This window comes from Microcebus murinus, chromosome 16 (genome assembly GCF_040939455.1).
Source record: "Microcebus murinus isolate Inina chromosome 16, M.murinus_Inina_mat1.0, whole genome shotgun sequence".
Taxonomy (NCBI): domain Eukaryota; kingdom Metazoa; phylum Chordata; class Mammalia; order Primates; family Cheirogaleidae; genus Microcebus; species Microcebus murinus.
In genome coordinates, this window is record NC_134119.1 from 49,991,011 (window position 1) to 50,016,531 (window position 25,521).

At 46.4% G+C, this 25,521-nt stretch overlaps 2 protein-coding genes across 2 annotated transcripts in view; both read left to right on the top strand.

The window, feature by feature from the left end:
• Positions 1–25,521, top strand: part of POLN (DNA polymerase nu) — a 143,859-nt gene that overhangs the window by 109,681 nt on the left and 8,657 nt on the right. The window contains 4 exon segments of the mRNA XM_075993424.1: positions 4,499–4,581; positions 16,430–16,561; positions 23,091–23,201; positions 23,730–23,808. Coding sequence (XP_075849539.1) covers positions 4,499–4,581; positions 16,430–16,561; positions 23,091–23,201; positions 23,730–23,808 — 405 coding nt within the window.
• LOC105856025 (small ribosomal subunit protein eS4, X isoform-like) lies at positions 24,654–25,507 on the top strand. Its single transcript, XM_012737427.3, has one exon. It carries the CDS (start codon positions 24,677–24,679, stop codon positions 25,466–25,468), a length of 792 nt encoding a protein of 263 aa, XP_012592881.2. The 5' UTR covers positions 24,654–24,676; the 3' UTR covers positions 25,469–25,507.

The following is a 25,521-nucleotide window of genomic DNA, read 5'->3' on the forward strand; positions in this document are numbered from 1 at the left end:
TTTATTGAGATTGCATTAAACTCACAGATTAACTTAGGGACAGCTGACATCTTGATGATGTTGAGAAGTTTCAGTAAAAAACAAAGGACATGCAAATGTTTCTGTTACATGGATACAGATAAAGAAAAAAAGATAAAAATATTTATAATTAAAAAAAACAAGGGATATATTTTCATTTGACAAGTCATCTTTTGTGTCATTCAGGAGGTTTTAAAGTTTTATTCATGTGGGTTTTATGCATTTCTTAAGTTTATTTCTAAGTATTTTATCTTTTTATGTTAATATTATAAGTGAGATATTCTCTTCCACTGTTGTTTATATTTATGAAGGCTATTGATTTGTATGTTAATTTTATTTCCTGCTACCTCCCTGAATTATTTTATTATTGATTCTCTAGGGGTTTCCAGGAATAGTATCATATCATCTGCAACTAGAGATTGTTTCATTTTTCAATTATTATGCCTCTGGTTATTTTTTTCTTACCTAATTGCTTTGGCTAATGCCTTCAGAACAATGTTCAATAGTAGTAGAGATAGTGGCTATCCTTGCCTTGTTGCTGACCTTAGTAAGAATGCCTCTGGTGTTTCCCTATTAAGAGGCTAGCTTTAGGATTGAGGCGCATTGTTTTACTATTTGGAGGAAGTATCCAATTATTCTTTTTTCAAGAATTTTTATTAGGAATAGGTGTTTTATTAGGAATAGGTATAGTGTTCGTACTTGTTTGCTAATATTCTATTTAGGATTTTTATATCAACCAATATTCATAAGATCAGTCTGTAATTTTCCTTTATTATGCTCTCTTTATCATGTTTAGGGATAACTTATATTTGCTTAATAAAAGAAACTTGGAAATTTTTCTTTATTTCTATGCTCTGAAATAATTTATACAACATCAGGACTATCTTGTCTCTAAAGGTTTAATAGAATTTCCCTGTGAAGCAATCTCGATCTGTTGTTTTTTGTGGGGTAGTTCATTAATTATTTTCTCTATTTTTCTTATGGACGTTGGTCTATTTAACTTTTATCTCTACTGAGTCAATTTTTATAACCATATTTTCTTATTTTCTTAAGACATTTTCCATTTAATCTAGGTTTTCAAATTTACTTGCATAGAGTTGTACAAAATAATTTTTTAAGGTTTTCTTCTAACTTCCTTCATATCAGTACTTTGTTGTTTATTTTATGTATTTGTGCTTTCTCCCTTTTTGATTAAATTAACTAATGTTTTGTCTATTTTATTTTTTGCAAGAACCATTAATTTGATCTGTTTTTCTATTCTCTAACTCATTAATTTCTTTTTGGGGGGGGCGTGTTCCAGCATATTATGAGGGTACAAATGTTTAGGTTATGTGTGTTGCCTTTCCCTCCCTTCCCCTCTGGAGTCAGAGCTTCAAGTGTGTCCATCCCCCAGATGGTACGCATCGCACTCATTATGTATGTATACACCCATCCCCTTCTCCCCCCTCCCATCTGCCCAACGCCTGATAAATGTTATTCCTATATGTCTACTTAGGTGTCTAACTCATTAATTTCTATTCCTATCTTTAGTCTAACTGTATTCCTTCCTTGTACATTCTTTTGATTTGCTTTTTTTTTATTTTATTTTTTTGAGACAGAGTCTCACTTTGTTGCCCAGCCTAGAGGGAGTGCCGTGGCGTCAGCCTAGCTCACAGCAACCTCAAACTCCTGGGCTCAAGCAATCCTCCTGCCTCAGCCTCCCAAGTAGCTGGGACTACAGGCATGTGCTACCATTTGCGGCTAATTTTTTCTATATATATTAGTTGGCTAATTAATTTCTTTCTATTTATAGAAGAGACAGGATCTTGCTCTTGCTCAGGCTGGTTTTGAACTCCTGACCTCGAGCAATCTGCCTGCCTCGGCCTCCCAGAGTGCTAGGATTACAGGCGTGAGCCACCACACCCGGCCTGATTTGCTTTATTATTTCTTTTCTTGCTTTTTGAATTGAAAACTTAATACATTTACTTTTATTCTTTCATTTTTATTTATATATAAATTTAGGCCTATGAAATTTCCTTCTTACTTTATATGTAATTCGTTAGTTCTAATATAAAGTGTTTTCATTAGAAATTATATAATTTCTGTTGGTATTTCCCTCCATCCAAAGGATGGTTAATAGAAGTGTGTTTTCTTTGTGGTGTCTTTCTAGGTAGAAGGGTTCTTGTTTTGTTTTGTTTTTAATTTCTAGTTTTTTGTACTATGATGAGAGTGTTATTTTAATATTTCTAGTTTATGCAACCTTCTGATGTTTTCTGTGTATCTTAATATATGTGCTTGAGAAGACAGTTAAACACTCTGTCATCAGAGTGTTTGTTTGATATATATCCATAATATCTGTTTATTATATTGTTTGGATTTTGTCACAGTTTGGTTCTCTGTGAAGCATGTTCTGGCAGATTTTAATGCTGCCTCCTCAGACAATTTTCCAACCCCATACAGCAAACTGGGAGGAGGTCACCTTTGTGGTCTGTCTGGTCAAGGGGCTGTGCCCTGCCCCAGGACACCCCCACTGCAGTTACCATCAGATCCATTCATCTGAGTTAAGACAATGTCTGCTTTGATTGCAGGTGGCCCTGGGAGGGTCACAGAGGAAGCTAATCTTAATATATTTATTAGCAATATCTTTCCTGGGAGCATGTTTGGAGCATGTTTCCCAAATAGAGGTAGGGAATGAGGATATTTTGTGACACAAAAGTTGACATACTTATTCTAACCATAGATACATTTCAGCTTTTGGCTCCCTATCTAAATTTAGCTCTTAACAATACCAAGTTTAAGGGCGAGATAAACAAGTGGGCAAAATAATTTAACGAAGCAGGACAAGGGGGAAAACTAGAAATGCATTGGTACTTAGAAATCAGGTGGTACAAGTAGATGAAGTCTGGGGTGTCAGCAATGACAGCAGGGTAGGCAATGAGCACCATGATCCCATTCCCCATGGAAGCATTGAAAAATCAAACAAAAACTGTCAAAATCAACTTTTCCAGAACTCTGGAAAACAGGCAAGGTTTACAGCAACCAAGCAAATGCTGAGTCAAGAAAAAGACAACTTCAAGCTGCGGGAGAGCCTCGTGGCATTTCTACCTGCCCTTGCCCCTGCCTCCTTGAGTCTTGAAGGCAGCAGTGTATCCCCAGCATGGGACCTGGTCCCTGGTTCTGGAGGGAACAGAACACACCTTATTTGAAAAGTAGTGTGTGTTTATTCTCACTTGTCCAGGGGCTGCCTGAAGCACCAGCAGAGGTGCTTGACATTGTTTCACCTAACTCAGGACCAGCTCGGTACAGAAGAGTGGCCAGCACTGCTTGAAAACATTGTAAGGCAAACAACCTGCACCGTGGGGAAAAGATTATAGTTGAGGAAAAAAATAGAGCACTGAAAGCTTAGAGGAGAAGCTAGGGAGAGAGATTCTTTGAGAAATTAAGGCATTTAAAAGCACCCATGTATTCTGGGAAATTTAGATAGCCCTATGCGTGCCCAAGGCAGCTTGCATCTCAGAAGAGACCTAAGAAAATCTTGAGCTTTCACCGTGGGCTGGTGTCTATGCTCAGTGCAAGCAGGAAGTGAAGGCTAAGGCAGAGTAGTAACAGCCTGGCTAAGCAATGGAGGGCTGCAGCACAGAGCCAGTCACAAACTGGGAGAAGTCTGTCTGTCGGTCTGTCTGTCTGTCTGTCTGTCTCTCTCTCTCTCTCTCTCTGTCTCTCTCTCTCTCTCTCTATCTCCCTCCCTCTCTCTCTCCCTCTCTCTCTCAGCTTCTGAATCTGACATGCTCAGTTGATCAAGGGAAGCTTGGTGTAAATGATAAGGATGTTTACAAGAGCAGCAGCAGGAAGAGACACCCAGGGTATATGGCTGGCTGCCCATCCTTGGGGGAGGGGGGTGCTCCAGCAGGAAGGAGGGACTCTTGGTGCTGCTGATGGTGTCCTGTAGTTCCTGCTCCACTCAGATGTCTCAGCTTTAATCTTTGGAGATTGCTGTGGTTTGGATGTCGGTCAGATGCTGAGCTGATCCTTATTCTGTCTGAATGCTGTACATGGCTCGCCCCATGGCCCTCTGTCTGTGGGTGGCCAGGACAGAGGCAACAGTGGGACTGGAAAGGGCTAGAAACCAGCTCACCCTCTGCAGCAGACACAGCTATGGCCCAGGCCCCAGGTGCCCCAGCAAGGAAGCAGGCTGTCCTGAAGTTGTGGACACTCCTTTGGTGAAAGCAGTTTTTGGTTTTGATTTGTGGACACCCCAGAATTTGGGGCTTGATGTGGGCTGGCTTGCAGCTGCTATAGCCTCACCACTAGTATCTGTGTGGGGCCCTTTCGGAGCTGGAGGCGGCAGATGTCATGTTGAATGTCTCCCCTGCCCATGTAACAGGCATATTTGAAATGGTTAAGAACCTCCAGAGGAGGAACTGTGGTGGGGGTGCATGTGGCTTGGACCCCCTCTACTGACAGTGCCGACTGCCTGACAACATGCCGTCTTTCCACACAGGAAGGACATTCCCGTGGAACACGTGACACATGTAGACAGAGAGCAGACCAAGAAGGTGGTGTACTCAGTGGTCTACGGGGCAGGTAGGCTGTGGGCCAGCTGAGGTTGTGGGGTCACCTGTAAGCTAGATGGCTATGCACCTGTATGTAAACGTGGCTGTGCCTCAGGGAAATCATTCTGTGAGTCCCTGTGTGCTGTTAACACAAATACTCTGATGATATTTGCGACCTCCAGACACTAGTCAGACCACTTCATGCCATTAACTCACCAGTGTCATAGCCAACCTTTTCAGATGAGGTTAGGTACGACCAGGCTGCCCAGCCTCACCCCTACATGGCACCACTTTGCTAGGTGACATTGCTGGGCTTTGAAATCCTCAAGGAGACCCTCATCTGTGTACACACCAAGGCTTTATGCAGTTTAGCAACCTCAGAATGAGCTGTGAGTTGGCTTGTTTCCCCATGTCAGCACACACCGTATCCCCCAAGTGGAGCTCGCCCAGCCAAGCCAGGCATCAAAGCCAGTCCCCCATGGGGTGGAGCCAGGCTTCAGGCTGGGAGCAGGGCAGTGGGTGGGGTCTGACCTCAGGGTAGCAGGCAGGAGAGCGGGGTTAGTCCAGGAAGACTGGAGGCCAGAGGTGGCCGCCTGGTGCCTCCTCTGCAAGTGTTACCACCCCTCCCCTTCTCCTTCCTCAAGCCCAGGACCCATGGTACAGCAGGCCTTCTACTCTCTTCCACTGTCCTTTAAACTCCCCAATCATGGGCTTTTTGGGCTTTTTAAATTCTCCTCTGCCTCTGGGTCATGCTGAATCAGTGTGAGCTGATTTCCCCTCAGGAGGGGCTATTGGCAGTGAGGCCCTCCTTGAGGAGTGAGTGCAAGTGGAGATGGGACGGAGGAACCCAAGTGTGGGGCAGGAGTTCCACAGCTAGCAAGGGTACCAGAGCAGGTTCCGGGAGTTAAAAGAAGAGACAAGCAGCAGCAGATAGATACGACATACTGTTGGGATGATGGCATGGCAGCGAGAATATGGCGAGCACTTACCTATGACTGGAACAATAGTGGCAACGTGCCCAAGTGGAGGGGTGATCACATGGTCTTACATAAGAGGTGACATCATGGTTACATAAGCGTGTTGACCCATCATGTTTTACTGGAAGCCCAGCAAAAAACACACAGGCAGTCATTGTGATGTGGCCTAAGAAACCTATTGCCTATACAAATGAGTTTCCCCTTATAGTCCACCCCTTAGGCAACAGGTTTCATGGCCGACCCACAGGCCCCTACGGAGGCCTTTTGGGCGAAAATGTTACAACAACAATACAGGGAACAGTATAGTATTACTAGACCACAATAAATAGCTCCTAAAACTAAGAAGATCCAATGCCAGGACAAGAGATATCCTCACTGTTGTTTTAATGGGTTTTTAGTTAATTTCTGGATGGCCTATACCTCGCCATTGATGTTCTTCAATGTAGAGGAGATATCTTTCTGATGATTGGGTATATGTACACAACATTTACTATGTATAACTGCACATGTGCTGCAGGAAGAAGGTCAAGGGCCATGCGGTTTTGCAAAACCACCTTTCTTTTCTGGGTGACTTCGTCCACCAAGAGGGTCAAGGTCTGTCTGGGTTTGACTTAGGGCCCGAGGAGTATGCTCCACTAGGGCATTCACTTCTAGCTCTACCTTAATATCTCCACCTCAGGGAAAAAGATGACCACCAGGTAGAGCCATCATGGAGTCCATTTTGACCAATGCCAGTGGAAGAACACAGCATCCCAATTATGTGGTTTATCGGTAAAGGTGGGGCGGACCTTCCCTGGGATATATGGCCATCCCCAAGTGCATGTCCCTGTTCAACAAGTGGGAAGATAGGGCCATGCATATCTTGTACATACCCATAGAAATCCTGGGGGCACCCTGTTGGTGGGGACAGTCCTCACCAAAGGTTTTTCATTCCACCAGTGGTGACATTACCAATCTGAGTGATGTTTGTACAGAATTCTTTTGGGATCCATTTTACAGTGCAATCCCTTACTCCCATTTCTGTTATATACATAAGGGCACCAGTTGACATAGTTCTACTTGTTCCCCTAATAACCAACACCAACTGTTCCAAATGGCATATCCCAGAATGGAGCATGGACGCGGAGTGTGGTGGTCCTGTCACGGATGCTTCTCAACTGCCATATGGATAGAGTTGTAATTGTGTCCTGGGGCCCCTACATGGTCAGGAAAGTCCAATTTTGTAGAGAAGCAGGGGTGATGTTCCAGGGTAGGCTACCAGCGGTTTCTACTGGGAATTCCATGCAGATCCAGCAGTGAGAGATGTTTGAGACTTGGGCCCATAAGTATGGGCCCAGGAGGCCATGCTGTTAGCCTGGATTACCCTGGTTGGTAAGAAAGAGCAGACAGGAGGACCACTCAGGGTAACTCATGCCCTTCAGGCAGCATACAGGTTACCTGTCCATCTTGAGATAAGATTGTGGTTGGAATTGTCTTTTGTCCTGAATGATGGTACCACACAGTTTTACCCACGATAGGTTTGGTAGTTTCGGGTGCTAAAACGAGAGGAACCCAGGGAATTACCCAAAAGGCAAGGACTAAAGTGCCCATGAGGAGGGTGTTCCTCTCATGGTGGCCCACCATGACCAACACCAATTGTTGTTTAGGGGTGAGCATAGCAGGTGATACACCGTATGTAACCCATCCCCCTACAGGGCTAACAGGCTGATCCACTGGGGTTCAGTGCCTGTTATACTTTAAGACCATGTCTAGGTTCTCATCGCTCCTTCCTTGAGGGGAGTTGGGGCCGGAAGCAGAACAGTTCCAACCCTGGTTACATGGGGTCACATCAAAGGGTCCTTGGTGATATCTGTTAATCAGAGGAGAGTGGTTTGCTTGGAGGCTAAATAGTCTAAATGGGCAGGCCTACCATTTCAGGGCTGCTTATTTAGTGCCTGAACACCCTGATCTAAACTCTTTGTTCAATGTTGTTAGAGAGAGGGGAGAGGTCCCACTTTTTAGCTTCCCATTTAACAAACCATTGTATCACTCTATCATGCCAGCGGCCTGAGGCCAGTAGGGCACTGGGCTACCTATTCAATATCCATTTGGAGTGCCCACTGTTGAACCTCACATCTCATAAAATGACTACCCCAATCACTTTATAGTGAGGAGTCACCCACAGAGAGTGGTTAAGTGTTCCAGCACATTAATGGTAGATGTTTGGTCAGCCTGGGCAACCAGGTAGGCGAAAAGGAGGCCAGTAGTAGTATTGATTGCCATGAAGGTATACGCTGCCATGTTGGATCGAGGTAGGGAACCAACACGATCTATCTGCCATCTCTCCAAGGGATGGTCTCCCTGCTGGATATGTCCAGGAACAGTGGAGAGTTGCCTACAGTGTGGATACTGTTGGGCACATACCTCACATTGGTGACAAGCTATCTAAATCTGCCATAGGTATATGTAGACTCCATTTTTTGTTCACTTGAGCTATAGTTTTTACACTGGCATAGCCCAGACAGTGGTGTAACTACAGGTCCTTATCAGCCGGCAAGGGTGACCTGATCCATCACACCCTTGCCAGTGTATCAGCCTCATCATTGCCAAAACTGACTAGAGGTCTATGTCTTCAAACATGATATACCCAGACCTCCTTCTGGTGTCCTTGCTGCAATAAATCCTCCCACATTGACTGTCCCCATACCGGGCAGTGCTCTACTAGTCAACCTTGGGCTTTCCACGTAGGTAACCAGACAGTGAGGCCCTTAAAAACAGCCTAACTGTCAGTGCAGGCATGTACAAGGAATGGCTCATGCACGACCACAATCCACATGGCATGCAATTCAGCCTATTGGCTGCCCTGTTCCTGTCCCATTTCAAAGCAGATTTTATCATGATCCAACTGGATGGCTACCGCTGTCCATTGGGCTAAGGGGCCACAACTGGACCCATCAGTATAGCACATCTCTGCTAGAGGGGGACCCTGTCTTTCAAGATAAGGGCTCTCCTCCCTTAGTATTACCATTTTCTGAGGGTCAGCATTGGACACAAATTCAACAGGGCCCAATATAGTTTGCAACTCTGCAGTCAAGAGGCTGGAGCTAAACTCTGCTCATTGCTCCAAGTAGACTCCCTACTTCGCCAGAATGGGCATTTGGGCTGGTTATCCATGACCTCACCCATCCTGCTGTAGGGTACATGGTGCACACTAGCACCTTATACTGCCCGGTTATAGCTTCATAGGCCTGAAGAGTGGCATACACAGCCGCCAGATGCTTTTCCACCAGGGAATAGTGCTCTTGGGGGAGCTTTCAAGTTTGGGACTAAAACCCAATAGGGGACTTGCTGCTTATGCTGGCAATGCCACAAACTCCAGCCCATCCCGCTTGAGTCAGTGGTAACATAGAGATCAAACGGTTGTGAGCAGTCAGCCACTTGTAGCATCCAGGCTTGTGCAATAGCCCTCTGGGCTGCAATAAAAGCAGCCTCTGCCTCCAGGGACCAGTCCCACTGTGTCTTCTTTTTACATAACAGATGTAAAGGTCGTAACAGTTGGGCCAAGTGGGGAATGAATATACGCCAATATCCCAAGAGCCTCACAAACGCTTGTAGCTGTTTTACCATAGTGGGTCAGGGGAAAGCTTGAATCTTATGTATAACCACCTCAGGGATTGCTTTTGTCTTACCTAACCAGACAACACCCAAGAATTTGACCGACAAACCAGGTCCCTGGACCTTAGAGTTGTTCACTACCCAACCCCATTGCTCCAATGAGGTTCCAAGGCTGACAGCAGCTTCTTCTAGATCTGTAAGGGAATCAGAGGTTAACATTATATCATCAATATAATGAAATAAGTACACTGAGGATGGCTGACTTATGTGGCTAAGTATTATGCCACCAACTCTGGTTGGACTGTGTAGGTAACCTTGCAGTTATACCACAAATGTCCATTGTTGTCCTTTCTATGTGAAAGCAAACTGGTCTTGACTGTCCACAGCTATGTATATGGAGAAAAAGGCGTTAGCGAGATCCACCACATAGTGGTACTGCCCAAGCACCAAAGTCAATTGATCCATCAGATCCAGTAGGGATGATACCGCTGCATGCAATGGGGGAGTTACTTTATTCAGTTCCCAATAGTCTACTGTCATTCTCCAAGTTCCATCTGGTTTTTTAACCAACCAAACAGGAGAGTTGAATGGACTATGAGCAGGGTGCACTATGCTGGCTGTTTCCAGTTGCAATATTGCTTGTGAAATTTCTTCATGCCCCCTGGGCAAAGCAATATTGTCGGGTGTGTACCACTCAACAAGGTGTGGGCAAAACCTGTGGAGGGTGATGGGGGTGGCCACACACCACCAGTTTCACAACCCTGACATGGAGGCAAAACTCACCTGTGGAGGTAGTTAGGATTAGGCCATACAGGATATCAACACCCAGAATATATTCCTTTATGGGGAACACACACGCAGTATAAGGCCTAGGAGCCAAACGCCCTATCCCCAGTGGAATAGTAACCTGCTCAATTTTAATGGTTCACCTGCCATAACCATCTATATAGGCTGTTTGTCCAGTAAACTGTTCAGGGTTTTCATAGATTAGGAAGCAATCAGCTCCTGTGTTCACCAAGGCTAGAACCTGCTGTACATTTGTAGGGGAACAATGAATAGCAAGTTCCACATGCGGCCTCCAGTCATCTGGGATCCTCACTAACCAGACACCTTGGCCTAACCCCTAATCAATATCGAAGAGGGAGGCCTCGACCATAAAATCTTGCAGCTTCACGTTACAGGTTTCGTTGGTGGGCATCTCAGTTCCACCCTTCTTGGGTGATTTTGTGAAGCACTGGTGGGGATCCAGCTATTTCCACAGGGCCAGCAATACTTCATTAGGCTGTCTGTCTGTTTTTTATTTATCTACTCCTACTAGTATGAGGTCTAGCCATATCTGGGTACGAGACACCTTCTGGGTCCTTTGTACTGACTTCTTCTGCAGGGGACCCAGAGTTCGTGGGCCCTTCTTGGGTCTTTATAGCATGTGCACTTGTCCCTTCCCCCCTTTCCATCTTTTAGCATCTCCCAAAGCTGCCATAGCAGTGGTGACCTCCGTACTTGCTTCCCCACATAGGGGGTGAGCACAGCTGCCAGTGAACTAAATGAACCAGGGGAAAACGTGGCTAGGATTAGGTTGTGCGTGCGTGTAGTAAAGCGCTCCTCAGCAGGCCCCTGCCAGTTGCTTATAAAAATGGCTTGGTGCATCCCTAATTTTCGAAAAATCTGACCTTAGTCCATGTACAAGGTCCACTTACTAGTGGTTTCAGGTAGTTCACTGGGGTCATCCCATACCGTGCATGCAGCAGCCATGAGCCATTCAAGCAAGAAGTGGTCACCCCCACCTCAGTGGCTACTTATTTGTAGCCACTGAGGATGGCCTCTGCCTCAAGGAAGGATGTATAGTTATGGATGCCAATTGTTCCGTTTCTCTTGGGGAACATGGGACAGTGTCCGCCCCTTTGTTCCATAAGTGTAACAACCAGGCAGGCATGATTTCCCCAGGGCGTCATCTACACTGCTTCCCCAGTTCCTGCAACTCCAGGAGCATATAAGTGGCGTATGAGGTATGCTCTGTTACCACGGGCATGCCCTGCATGACCCCCTGGGGTCACATAGGTTGTTCATGCTCGACTCTCTGTTTTATAACTGGGCAAGCACTCAGCAAGGGAGGAGGGGTCCTGCCCTCAGTCTCGTGCATACTTGGAGTTTCATGGGTGTCCATGGCCAAAACAGTCATTAGCTCCTTCTCCAAAGGCTGTATCCAGACTTCCAAATTTTCTTCTGTCACCTGTAATTCTCTTATGTGGGCTTCTCACCATAGGGTATCTTCATGTTGCTCACAGAGGCCTGTAAGGAAGAGCCAGCCGACCTGACTAACCACCACTCCTCCTTAGGCTGCAACAACTCTTCAAAGGCCTATAAGGCCTTTTCCAAGGCGGCAGGTGTATGCTTTACTTGCTGCCACTCCATGGCAGGGGCCCACGACGTGAGGACTGCTGCCATTGAGTACCACAAGCCCATGGGAGGCCACATATCCTCCCCTACTGGGGTGGAGGGGACACTTACCCCAGTCGAATCCTGACGACTATGCCAAATGAGGGGCAGGAGTTCCACGGCCAGCGAGAGTACCCCAGGGTACCCAGCGAGGGTCTCAGGAATTGAAAGAAGAGACGACCAGCAACAAGTAGATGAGACGTACTCTTTTTTTTTTTTTGAGACAGAGTCTCACTCTGTTGCCCTGGCTAGAGTGCCTTGGCATCAGCCTAGCTCACAGCAACCTCAAATTCCTGGGCTCAACCAGTCCTTCTGCCTCAGCCTCCCCAGTAGCTGGACTACAGGCATGCACCACCATGCCCGGCTAATTTTTTCTATATATTTTTAGTTAGCCAATTAATTTCTTTTTATGTTTTAGTAGAGATGAGGTCTCAGGCTGGTTTTGAACTCCTGACCTTGAGCAATCCGCCAGCCTCAGCCTCCAAGAGTGATAGGATTACGGGCATGAGCCACCACACCCGGCAGAGACATACTCTTTATTGTCAGGATGATGCTCTGACAGCGAGAATATGCCCAAGTGAAGGGGTGATCACATGGGTCTTACATAAGAGGTGACATCATAGTTACATAAGCGTGCTGACTCATGCCTTATCAGAGGGCTGCCAAAAAACAATGGCAGTCATCATGGTGTGGCCTAAGAAACCTATTGCCTATACGAATGGATTTCCCCTTACACCAAATAAACCCACCTGGCCTCTTGGGTGCCAGGTCCCTTTGGGAATTCAGTAGAGGAGCTTTGGACCAGCCAGCTTTCAACAGGCTGTAGAGATATGTCATCACATAAATACACTCGGAACAGTCTAGGAGCTCTCCCAGGAATGCTGGGGTAGGGGTGAGGGTTGGCAGAGCCTAGTTTTCTTGAGAAAACCAGTTACACGACTCTTGTGAAGACTGATGAAGACAGAGTTAGGCAGAGAAGACACTCCAGAGGTGCTGGGTCTATGTGCTCAGCCCACCACCCTCAGACTCACCCACTGTGTGTGTCAAGAGCTGGTGAGGGGTGCCCGGAGCCATGGGGCAGCAGCTGCCTGGGGCCTCAACCCCAGGGGCTGGCCCACAGGCTGCCCACAGGCTTCCTTCAGTCACTGAATTCAGATGTCCCCCAGCTTGACGGTGCCCCTCCCCAACCACCACACTGCTCACAACCCCCTACCCCCCTGAACCCAGCAAGAATCTGCCTCCTGTGAGAAGTAGCTTCTGACTCCTCCATTCTTGCTCTGAGCTCCTGTTGCTCTTAGAGTCTAACATTTGAGTCTTCTCAAATTACTGAGTGAAGCCGAAGTTTGCCTTCACATCCGGTCCTTGTTTGATCGACAGGCACTCACTGAGGGCTACCATCTGGCCCAGGGCCTGCTTCCAGAGTGTTCACACCTGTCAGAAGAGACACACAGCAGTGCTTGGTAGGGAGCCCCTGGTGCCAAGGGAGCCCAGAGGAGGGCCCCTGGCCCAGATAGAGCTGGGAGAGTCTGGGAAGACGGCCTAGAGCAGCAACACTTGAGCTGAATTTTGAAAGCTGCATGGGATTTGGTTAGGTCTGTTCAGTCAGACTAGCCAGAGTTCCAAAGGCCCACTGTGTGCTTAGCCATAGAGACATAAACAGGGGTGAAAATTGTCAGCAATATGTGTGGGGCAAAGGGTACTTGGAGAAAGGGAGTGAAGACTGTGGTTCTAAAGTTAGATTTGTGACATACACATGCACATTGGATATAGTTAGCCGTCTGTAGGAAAAGTCAAGGTGTGTGTTCATGTAGGATTTAGAGGTAGGAAACATTGGATGCTCCCACCAGGTAGATCTTGGGGTACTCTCAGGGAGACAGGCCTTGCATGTGATTACAATTTAAAGAGCAGGAACCTGATCAACTGAATGAAATTGTAGAGGGAAGTTCTATGAAAATAGGGAGTCAGTTCACATGAAGCATAGGAGAGAGAAGCCTCGCAGAGCCAGAGGTCGTCCTGCTTGGGAGAGGGACAGTGGCCTTTGAGTGTGACATACTATCAAGGGTGTCTGAGGAATGGGAGCAAGAATCTGGGGCTTCTTTCTTCATGTCAGTCTCCTGCCTCTGCTCCTTTTGTAGTTGCCACATCATTTGCTTCTCATGTAAATAGGCTTTCTTCACATACAGGGATCTTGGCCACCCACTTCTCTTCAGATGTCCCCAGCTCTACAGTAATTCTTTTCAGCCATAAGTATTTAGAAAGAGAGGTGTGATATAAACCATAAACTACAGAAAATGTGTAAAAAAACCAATTACCTGAAAGCACTGGAAAGGGAACAAAGGCAAACATAAACTGGAGGTCGGTTGACACTTGGAAGAAAGTAGTAGTACACGTGAGTTTCCCATTCTGCAGCTCCTCACCTGAAGGCAAGCCTTAGTCAGTGCTGTGGGTGGCAGAAACTCTGATAGAAACCCATAGTCCTACTAGCTGGAAGAGTCAGAGTACAGAGTTTGGGACAACCACAGAATCTGGAAAGTGACAGGAGAAATTCCAGAAAGACATACTTATGGCTGAAAGACAGCCAGAAGATAAGCCCAAATTCTGGGTATGAATCTGCCTAGGTTTCTGGCTGACCCTACCTATGCATGAGTGGGGCAGACTACAAGTAGCCATGCTAAACCAAAAAGAATTAGATCTGGGATTTCAGCTGCTGCCCGTGGCCGGGAGACAGAGTTTCAAGTTTCATTTTAGCCAAATTAACTGCCCTCTTTGAAAAAATAAGTACTCCTGAGAAGAGCATAACAGAACCCAGTCTGTATGACATAGCATTCACAATGTCCAGGATACAATCAAAAATTCCTAAACATACAAATGAATTTTTATATAGAACATATCAGATATATATATAGGATAACTTTTATATAAGATAACTTGACCATACTCAAGAGAAAAAGCAATCATGGAAACAGATCCTGAGATGACCCAGATGTTAGAATTATCAGACAAGGATTTTAAAGTTGCTGTTAATTCCTAAGTTCAAGGATGTAAAGGAAAGTGTGTTCATAATAATGAAAAAAAAAAAAAAAATAAGAAAACCTCAGCAAATAAAAAGAACCAGATGGAAATTCTGAAATTTAAAACTGCCATATCTAAAATTGAAAATACACCAGATGGGCTTAATAGCAGATTGGAAATGATTAAACACTTGGCTAAGAATACGCAAAGTCCTATCTGGCTGACCTGGCTAAGGTTTCCAGGTAATATCTGATTCCTTTCTGAGAACCAGTGGAATTTTTCACTGCAGTACCATAGCTGAGGGTGGTAAATGGAATTGGATAGAAAGAAAGAATTAAAGATGGATTATTTCAGTAAAGTGTAACAAATGTATAATATGTTCATTATTTGTGAAGCTTTTGGAATAATAAGTCTTAATTAAGCCCCAAAAGAGATATTAGAGTTTTTTTTCATTTCCAGCCAAATGAATCCAAGTAATCAAGCAGTCCTGGGCCTAGAGAAAGGACCAGAGCAGATCTCTCCCTGCTAGAATAAACTTTGGGAGAACAGGCCCCCCAGACTTCCCTGCTCTTCCTGGCAAAGCAAACATCTGCCCCTTTACTGTCCCAACACTTGAACATTCTTTCTGTCCAGAATCATTTGAGGCATCAGCTGGTCGGGATAGGGAGTGGCATGGCTGAAGGGAGGACCAGATCTGAGAGGCCAGTGAGCCCCTCAGTTTTCACAGATCTTGCATTTCCAATCCTGGGCCAGGATTTGTGGGCTGTCCTGTTCAAAGGCCCCTGAGCCGTCTAGAATGACCCCAGACTTAATCCAGTGCAAAGGGCAGCAAGTCTACTTCTGGCCCCCGCCATGCTCCCCCAGGAATGCAGGTCTTCAGGCAGCTTGCCCTCTGGGGTTCCCTTCAAGCATGCTGGCCCCAGGGCCAAGGCTTTTCCTGTGATCCCACTGTCAAGCAAGGAATCATGACCTCATGGACTCCTTCTCCAGTGTTTAGTCTTTTCTGGGGGAGAGTGGAAGGCATTGACTACAGACTGCATATCAGGTAGGAGTCAGACACCATTGTAAGCTTTATGTTCCTGACCTCATAGGGTTCCCTTAACAGCCCTCGTGGGTAAGGACAATCATACTTAATTCACAGGTGAAGAAACAGATTTATTGTGGGTCACATGACTTCCCCAAGGCCACAGAGAGCCTCCCATGGGTGACAGAGCTGGACTTAGACCCAGGTTTGTGTGGTCCCAGAACCTGCACCCAGCACACAAGGGACTCACGTGCTATGCCAGAACTCAGGGTGCTGCCCCACCCAGAGACATCTCTATTAGCAGCTTCACAACAACACCTGCATTTTCTAGGAACAAAATATTGATCTGGACCAAAAGCATTTGTCTCTAGATGAAAATTCTAAAACAGGAACTCCTGAGTACTATTTTTTCATAATTTGGCCATGGAATATTCCCTTCCTCTTTTCATCTGTCCCCTGGTCCAGCCTCCCCCAGTTCTGGAATTAGGTCTTCCACCAGCCAAGCCAAGTAGGGACCACGTCATCTTCATTCACTGCTTCACCTGCAGCGCTGGCAGGTACTCTGTGAGGACTGGTGGATAAAGAAATGTGTAACAGGCCCTAGTCCAGACTGGCCAGGACCCAGCACCCAGTGTGTAAGGCCAGGTGCCAACACCATCCTGACCGTGCAAAAAAGGTCAATGAGGCCAACAACCTTGACTCACCAAATCCCCCATGAGGCCTGCAGCTGGCTTGTTTCTGAGAACATGGTCCCTCCCTGCAGGCACGTGCTCTCAGCACCTGCTGGGTGTGAGTTAGGACTTAACTCCGATCTTGTGTCTTTCTGACTCATACAGGGAAGGAGCGGCTTGCTGCTTGCCTTGGAGTTACTGTTGAGAAAGCTGCCCAGTTTTTGGCAAGTTTTTTGCAGAAGTATAAGAAAATCAAGGACTTTGCTCAAGCAGCTGTTGCCCAGTGTCAGCAGACAGGTAAGCTAGCTGCAGCCAGAGCCCCTGATCCCTCCCACTACCAGTGCCTCCTGTGGCCACGTGGCCACAGCTCCTGGATTTGCAGGTGGTTGGGTGGCCGGGTGGGTGGTGAACAGATGGGTAGGTGGTGTACGGATGGTTAGGGCTGGGTTGCTGGGGTGGTGGGGTGCTAGGTGAGCCATCAGCCCATGAAGAGGGGCAGGGGCCAGGCTCCACTGGAAACAACAAAATGAACAAGCTTGAGTTGATATATGATAGATGGACAGGTGGGTAAAACTAGATAAAATCTTGGACCTAAAAATGGAGAACATACATTCTTATGACAATCATGTGGTGTATTTACAAATTATCACCACAATTTGGTAACAAAGGAAATGCAAACAAATTTCAAACAATATCCAGTAGAACATATTCTGTGACCACAGTGCCACAGAAAGATAGTTTTATATACTATATCTCCATGTGTGTGGCCATCCATCTGTCTACCTAATTAGAAATTCACTGCACCCTAAGTAATTTAGGATAAAAAACAGAAAATGACAAAAATGTTAGAAATAAATGACAAGAAAGTGTCCTATCAAAAACTATGGGGCTTGGCCAAGCTGACGCTTCACTTAGAAGTAAAGGATAGTTTTTTAAGAGTATTTTTAAAAGATATAGAGAAATTTGTGGACATAAATTAGTTGTAGTCAACATAAAATAAGAAACTTGGAACAGAGCAGCAGAGTAAATTAAATAAAGAAGAAGGAAGGAAATCAATGGAAAAGCAGAAATTAATGAAATAACAAAAAAGAGGATTAAGAATAGGTACAGAGAGAGCACCCACCAAACCCAACCCCCACTAGGGAGTGAAAAGTAAAAACCAACTGGAGAATCAGCTTCTGCAGGACCCACAGTCCCAGACATTCTCTGGGATGCGGGCAGGGCCTGCAGGGCAGCCTTCAATGACCCCTCCTCTGGTCTGTCCACTCACTTCTTGGTGACTGTTTACTCTGGAGCCCGGGACCCCAACACAGGCTCCTCCCTGGCCTGACTGCAGTGGAGAGTGTGGACAGTCTGCACCGCTGGCCCACATGAGCAGGAAAGGGATCCTCCCTGGCCCTACTGCTCCTGCAGCCCCATTCCATCTGTGTGTGGAGCATGAGAAAGCCACTAATCGTTTCCAGCCTTGGGGCCTGCTGGCCAGTGTGGGCCTCCACCTGCCCCACAAGCCAGGACCTTCTCCTGGACCCAGGAGCCCCACACTGAGCAAAAGTAAAAATACTATCACTTTTGAAGTGTTAAAATAGCGACAGCACCCAGTGTTGATGAATGTTTATGGAGTCAGGATCTTCTTAGACACTGTGGATGGAAATATACTCAAAATGCATTCATTTGTGTAGCACCAACTGTATGCCAGGCGTGATTTTAAATGCTTTCCATAATTTGCTCATGTAGTCCTCACTGCAGCTCTAAGAAATGGGTAATATTGTCTCCATTTTACAGGAGAAGAGAATGAGTCACCGAGAGGTTAGATAGCTTCCCAAATCCACCCAGCTAATAAATGGGGGCCAGGACACCCCCCCCAGGCAGCTCAGCACCAGAGCCGGTGCCTCCCTTCCTTGTACTTAACTTTCCTGAAGGGATGTGGGGTGTTACATATCCAAATGAGAAGTATGCATGCCCTTTGGCCCAGCAATTACCAAACAGGCTTTAGATTTTGCTCCCACCATAAACAACTGGAAAACTGGGCAAAATATAGAAAGCAGCTATTTCCTGACACTAGAATAGATAGTGGAAAGCATAGTGCTGTGGACTCTGAGAGCAGAGGAGCAAGTGAGGTGAGTCCTGTATACCGTGTCTTGAGCCTTAGGTCGCGGTGCGGGAGAGGAGGTCCAGCAGACACAGGTTCTTGCTTAGTAGAGCAGACACAAAGTGGGATTGGGGAGGCCGCAGGTAGGGAGAGGGATTGGTAGAGGCAGTGGGATTTTGCAAGGAGAGTATCAGAGAGAAGGGATCTCTGCAGAGAGACCGCTGCATACATCAAAGGGCGGGCCCCCTTGTGTCTGTTTCTGAGTACTAAGGCACACACACATAGAGGGAAACTCCACAGGACTAAGCAGATTAACTGCTGGGGAGCAGTACACTACAGTTACAAAGTGCATGCAGGCTGGGAGATGTCTCAGTTCTGGCCATTCTGAGTGGAGAGTCCTTGTTGGACATCTGGAACTTTCAGTAGAGACCTCAGAAGGGTCACACCTTAGAGGTAGGTGTAAACTAGCCTTAAAGGCTGCTCTAAACCCACCCTAGCAAACCTTAAAAACAGACCTCAAAAGGATTGGGATGATCAGCTAGTAACTGAAGCCTGCCAAGACACTTGTGAAAGGAAGACAGCAAACCCCAGCATTCAACAACATAAAGTCATAATACCCAGAGTCAGTCAGAAATCCCTAGACAGATGAAGCTTCAGGAGCAGAGAGGGACCATGTCGGAAGCCCAAGCTCCCCTGTCCTCACTGCAGTCACTCTCAAGAGGCTTGGTAGGTTGCCTGGCACGTGGCAGGTACTTAATACCTGTCACTTTGTTGCTTTTTGGGGGAGGGGGAAGGGTCTTACTCTGTATGTATCAGCTATAGTAGCTCTTTTTTCTTTTTGTATTTTCCTTAGGATTCTCTACCTAGAGGATCACATCACCTGAAAAGGTTTTTAAATTTTACTTTTCCTTTCCAGTATAAATGGCCTTTATATTAATATCTTGCCTTATTGCTGTGGTTAGTACCATGTTTCCCCGAAAATAAGACAGGGTCTTATATTTATTTTTCCTCAAGAAGACATCCTAAAAGTCTCAGGATACAAAATCAATACACAGAAATCAGAGGCATTCATATACGCCAACAACAATCTAATTGAGAACCAAATCAAAGACTCAATTCCCTTCACAATAGCAACAAAGAAATTAAAGTACCTAGGAATATACTTAACCAAGGAGGTAAAAGACCTCTACAGGGAGAACTATGAAACACTGAGGAAGGAAATAGCAGAGGACGTAAACAGATGGAAATCCATACCATGCTCGTGGATCGGCAGACTCAACATCATCAAAATGTTTATACTACCCAAACTGATCTACAGATTCAATGCAATACCTATTAAAATTCCATCAGCATTCTAGAAAAAATAATTTTACGCTTCGTATGGAACCAAAGAAGACCCCGAATATCAAAAGCAATTCTAGGCCGGGCGTGGTGGCTCACGCCTGTAATCCTAGCACTTTGGGAGGCCGAGGCGGGCGGATTGCTCAAGGTCAGGAGTTCAAAACCAGCCTGAGCGAGACCCCGTCTCTACCAAAAATAGAAATAAATTAATTGACCAACTAAAAATATATATACAAAAAATTAGCCGGGCATGGTGGCCCATGCCTGTAGTCCCAGCTACTCGGGAGGCTGAGGCAGTAGGATCGCTGAGCCCCGGAGATTGAGGTTGCTGTGAGCCAGGCTGACGCCACGGCACTCACTCTAGCCTGGGCAACAAAGTGAGACTCTGTCTCAAAAAGAAAAAAAAAAAAAAAGCAATTCTAGGCAACAAAAACAAAATGGGAGGCATTAATATGCCAGATATCAAACTATACTACAAAGCTGTAGTAATTAAATCAATATGGTATTGGCACAAAAATAGGAATATGGACCAGTGGAACAGATGTGAGAATCCTGATATAAAACCATCCTCATATAGCCATCTAATCTTTGACAAAGCAGACAAAAACATACGCTGGGGAAAAGAATCCCTTTTCAATAAATGGTGCTGGGAAAACTGGATAGCCACCTGTAGAAGGCTAAAACAGGACCCACACCTTTCACCTCTCACAAAAATCAACTCACGCTGGATAACAGACTTAAACCTAAGGTATGAAACTATTAGAATTCTAGAGGAAAAAGTGGGAAACACTCTCCTAGACATCGGCCTGGGCAAAGAGTTTATGAAGAAGTCCCCAAAGGCAATCACAGCAGCAACAAAAATAAATAAATGGGACATGATCAAACTACAAAGCTTCTGCACAGCCAAAGAAATAGTCATGAAAGTAAACAGACAACCTACAGAATGGGAGAAAATTTTTGCATCCTATGCATCCGATAAGGGACTGATAACTAGAATATACTTAGAACTCATGAAAATCAGCAAGAAAAAAATCAAATAACCCCATTAAAAAGTGGGCAAAGGACTTGAACAGAAACTTTTCTAAAGAAGACAGAAGAATGGCCAACAAACATATGAAAAAATGCTCAACATCTCTAATCATCAGGGAAATGCAAATCAAAACCACAATGAGCTATCACTTAACCCCAGTGAGAATGGCCTTTATCAAAAAGTCTCCGAACAATAAATGCTGGCGTGGATGCGGAGAGAGAGGAACACTCCTACACTGCTGGTGGGACTGCAAACTAGTTCAATCTCTGTGGAAAGCAATATGGAGATACCTTAAAGCGATACAAGTGAATCTACCATTTGATCCAGCAATCCCATTGCTGGGCATCTACCCAAAAGATCCAATGACACTCTACAAAAAAGACACCTGCACTCGAATGTTTATAGCAGCACAATTCATAATTGCAAGGCTGTGGAAACAGCCCAAGTGCCCATCAATCCAAGAATGGATTAATAAAATGTGGTATATGTATACCATGGAGTACTATTCAGCTCTAAGAAACAATGGTGACATAGCACATCTTATATTTTCCTGGTTAGAGCTGGAACCCATCCTATTAAGTGAAGTTTCCCAAGAATGGAAAAACAAGCACCACATATACTCACCAGCAAATTGGTATTAACTGAACAGCACCTAAGTGGTCACATAGGTACTACAGTAATAGGGTATTGGGCAGGTGGGAGGGGCAAGGGGGGCAGGTATATACATATATGAGTGAGATGTGCACCATCTGGGGGATGGTCATGATGGAGACTCAGACTTGTGGGGGGAGGGGGGAAATGGGCATTTATTGAAACCTTAGAATCTGTACCCCCATAATATGCTGAAATAAAAAAAATTTAAAAAATTTAAAAAAAATAAAAAGAAGACATCCTAGGGCTTATTTTCAGGGGATGTGTTATTTTTTTAAGTATGGTACAACAATCTACATTTATTCAAATATAATTAAGTCATCTTCTTCTGGAACATCATCATAACTCTCCAAATCCCCAATTCCATTCTGAATTTTTTGTGACTCTATTTCCTTTAGAACCATTGGCCCCAATCTCTCATGTCGAGCAATAGAACTCTCATGGGACAGATGAGAAGGGCTGCAACGAAATGCATGGGTTGTGCAGATACGCTGCATAGCCATGCCCATCACTAGGTCTTATTTTCGGGGTAGGGCTAATATTGCGCAAATGCTTAGAAATCCTGCTAGGGCTTATTTTATGGGTAGGTCTTATTTTGGGGGAAACACGGTACCTCTAGTACAATGTTGAATGGAATTGGTGAGAACAGACATCCTTGTCTTCATCCTGATCTTAAAAAGAAAGTTTTCAGTATTTTAGTCTTCATATCATTAATTATGACATCAATAATATGTTTTTTAAATTTGTATTTTATTTGTTTATTGTTTTTAGAGACAGGATCTTGCTCTGTTGCCCAGGTTTGAGTGCAGTGGTATGATCATAGCTCACCGAAGCCTTGAACTCCTAGGCTGAAGTGATCCTGCCACCTCAGCCTCCTGAGTACTTGGGACTACAGCCGTATACCACTACACCTGGCTAATTTTTAAAAATTTTTTGTAAAGACTGGGGTTTCACTGTGTTTCCCAGGCTGATCTCAAACTCCTGACCTCAAGTGATTCTCCCACCTCAGCCTCCCAAAGTGCTGGTATCACATGTGTGAGCTACCACTCTGGACCAATACTTGTCACTTTTATGATTATTGTATATGTAGGAAAGTCTTCCAATCCTCAGACATGTAAAATCACAAGTGGAACATTTATTTCTCACCAATACCTAGTTAAAACAGAAATCCTCACTGGTCAGGAATATACTCAACAAATGCAGATTGTTGGTGTTCATTTTCTTAGAGTCCCCATTTGCATATGCTTCACAGGTATGCACAGGTCCCACAGGACTTGGATTTGCCCAGTATAGAGAGGTGTACTCTCTTAGACGTCCAGAACTCCTTGCAGGGAGTGTGGGCAGATGCATAGCTCCTCCAGTCCAGCTGCCACACAGCCCAGAGTTACTTCTGTGTCTAAGTCCCACACGTGGCTTTGAACAACTTTGGTAGTAGAAAAACCGCCATCTCTCATCCTAGGTCAGATCTAAGTGCAGCTTGAAGTCAGAACAGTGAAGAAACATGCCTCCTAGCCAGCGGCCCACTGCAAACCCCCACTTTCCTACCACAGGCCCCACAGGCCCCGGCAATGGGCCAGGGGGCTGTGCTTGAGGCTCAGAGCCAGCTTTGGGCAGGATGTCCCTCTGGAGCTCTGGTCCTTACCCGAAGGGAGCTGCACCCGCTGCACTGCCCGTTCATTTCCGTCTCTCATCTGCCTTTCCTTTGTTTGACCCAGGCTACGTGGTGTCCCTCATGGGCAGAAGGAGAGCCCTGCCAAGGATCCACGCACATGACCAAAAGTTCCGGGCACAAGCAGAGCGACAGGCTGTGAACTTTGTGGTGCAAGGTATGGACTCTTGCTCACCTGCCGCCTGCTGGCCCCTTGCCCCATAGTTCTGGGTTGGGTATTTCCTGTCCTAGCAAGTCTTGGCCCTTCCTCCAGGAGCTCCATGGCTGTCACTTGTCCTGCCCTGTGCTTTCTGTTAGGAGGCACCAGTGAATGGCGACTGCAGATGGCTGGTGCGGGGGGGGTGGGGGGGAACATGATGTTCTTTATAATTAGGACTTTTCTCACAAGAGCCGGCCAAGGCAGTGCTCTTCCCCACATCCACAGGTGGGAAACCGAGGCTTCAGGAGCTCAGCCAGCACTAGAGCCAGACCTGGAGCTCCATCCTGTGTTGCGCTCCAGGGCCCCTCCGCAGTGAGAGGCAGCTGGACAAGGGAGGACATGGTGTCTGCCTCCTCAGTTGTCTTCAGCCACTGTGTTCAAGTGGCTCAGAACCAGTGGGCTCTGTGCGGCAGTGCCATGAGAGCTGCAGTGACGGGCTCCAGGCGCCCCACCATAAGGCCCTGAGACAGCGCTTTGTGTCCACAGGCTCAGCTGCCGACCTCTGCAAGATGGCCATGGTCCACATCTTCACTGCAGTGGCCTCCTCCCCAACCTTGACTGCCAGGTCTGTGCCAGGCGACCTTTCCCGAGCATGGGCAGGAGGTGGCTGCTGGGTGAGGGGACTGTACTGGGCCCACAACTTCCTGCCTGTGGGATCTGGATTCTGACTGCTTGTTGGCCTATAGCAAAGGAACCCTGGGAGCATAAGCCCCTTGAGCTGCAGAGCCCCAGGGGCCCCTCTAGACAGGCAGCACCATCCCCCAGCCTGGGGCACAGATGAGGCCTCTTGGGACAGAAATGCTGCCTCCCCTGGGGCCTTCCTCCTGGGGTGTATGCACTTCCCGCGGGGCACCTCATGAGGCTGCCCACTCCAGCGGCAGGTGGACGCCACAGCTCCTTGAACCCCAAACCACCCCCACTTCCCAGCCCTGTTGCTGCCACCAGCGCCAGTGTGCAGACATTCAGGTTCTGCTGCCACAGCCCCAACCCAAACTAACACTCAATACCCCCCTAATGCTGGGGCTCCCCCAGGCTTTCCAGGGCCACAGCTCTCTCAGGTCTCTGTCTCTGCCTCAGTTGTTCACCCTGGGGTACACGCCTGGGGGGGACAATGAGCCCTGGCCCCAGCCAGCTCCTCCCAGCTGACATTGGCTTGGCATTGGCTGCAGCCCAGACACCTCCTCCTCCTGGTGGTCTGGGTTCTCCTCAAGAAGCCCAGGAGCCCTTCCAAGAAGTGACCCTCTCAGACCTTGCTCCCTCCCACCCACCCCCACCCTAAGGGCCCTCAGGCTGCTCACGCCAGTCCTGCAGGGCCTCTGCAGATGCTCTGCACAGGTGGGTCAACACCTCCAACACGAAGCCCATGGCAGGCGAAGCGGCAGCTTTTCTAGATCATAAGATGTGACATGGCTCTTTCCGTGCTTAGCGCAGCCATGGCCCGCGGTCCCAAGAAGCATCTGAAGCGTGTAGCAGCTCCAAAGCATTGGATGCTGGATAAGCTGACCGGTGTGTTTGCTCCTCGTCCATCCACCAGTCCCCACAAGCTGAGAGAGTGTCTCCCACTCATCATTTTCCTAAGAAACAGGCTTAAGTATGCCCTGACAGGAGATGAAGTGAAGAAGATCTGCATGCAATGCTTCATTAAAATCGATGGCAAGGTCCGAACTGATATAACCTACCCTGCTGGATTTATGGATGTCATCAGCATTGACAAGACTGGAGAGAATTTCCGTCTGATTTATGACACCAAGGGTCGCTTTGCTGTTCATCGTATCACACCTGAGGAGGCCAAGTACAAGTTGTGCAAAGTGAGAAAAATCTTTGTGGGCACAAAAGGAATCCCTCATCTGGTGACTCATGATGCTCGTACCATCCGCTATCCTGATCCACTCATCAAAGTGAATGACACCATTCAGATTGATTTGGAGACTGGCAAGATTACTGATTTCATCAAGTTTGACACTGGTAACCTGTGTATGGTGACTGGAGGCGCTAACTTCGGAATAATTGGTGTGATAACCAACAGAGAAAGACATCCCGGGTCTTTTGATGTGGTTCACGTGAAAGATGCCAATGGCAACAGCTTTGCCACTCGCCTCTCCAACATTTTCGTTATTGGCAAAGGCAACAAACCATGGATTTCTCTTCTTCAAGGAAAAGGTATCCGCCTCACCATTGCTGAAGAGAGGGATAAGAGACTGGCAGCCAAACAGAGCTGTGGGTGAAATGGTCTCCATGTAACATAATAACATGTTAAAAAGTTATTTGTACTTAATTA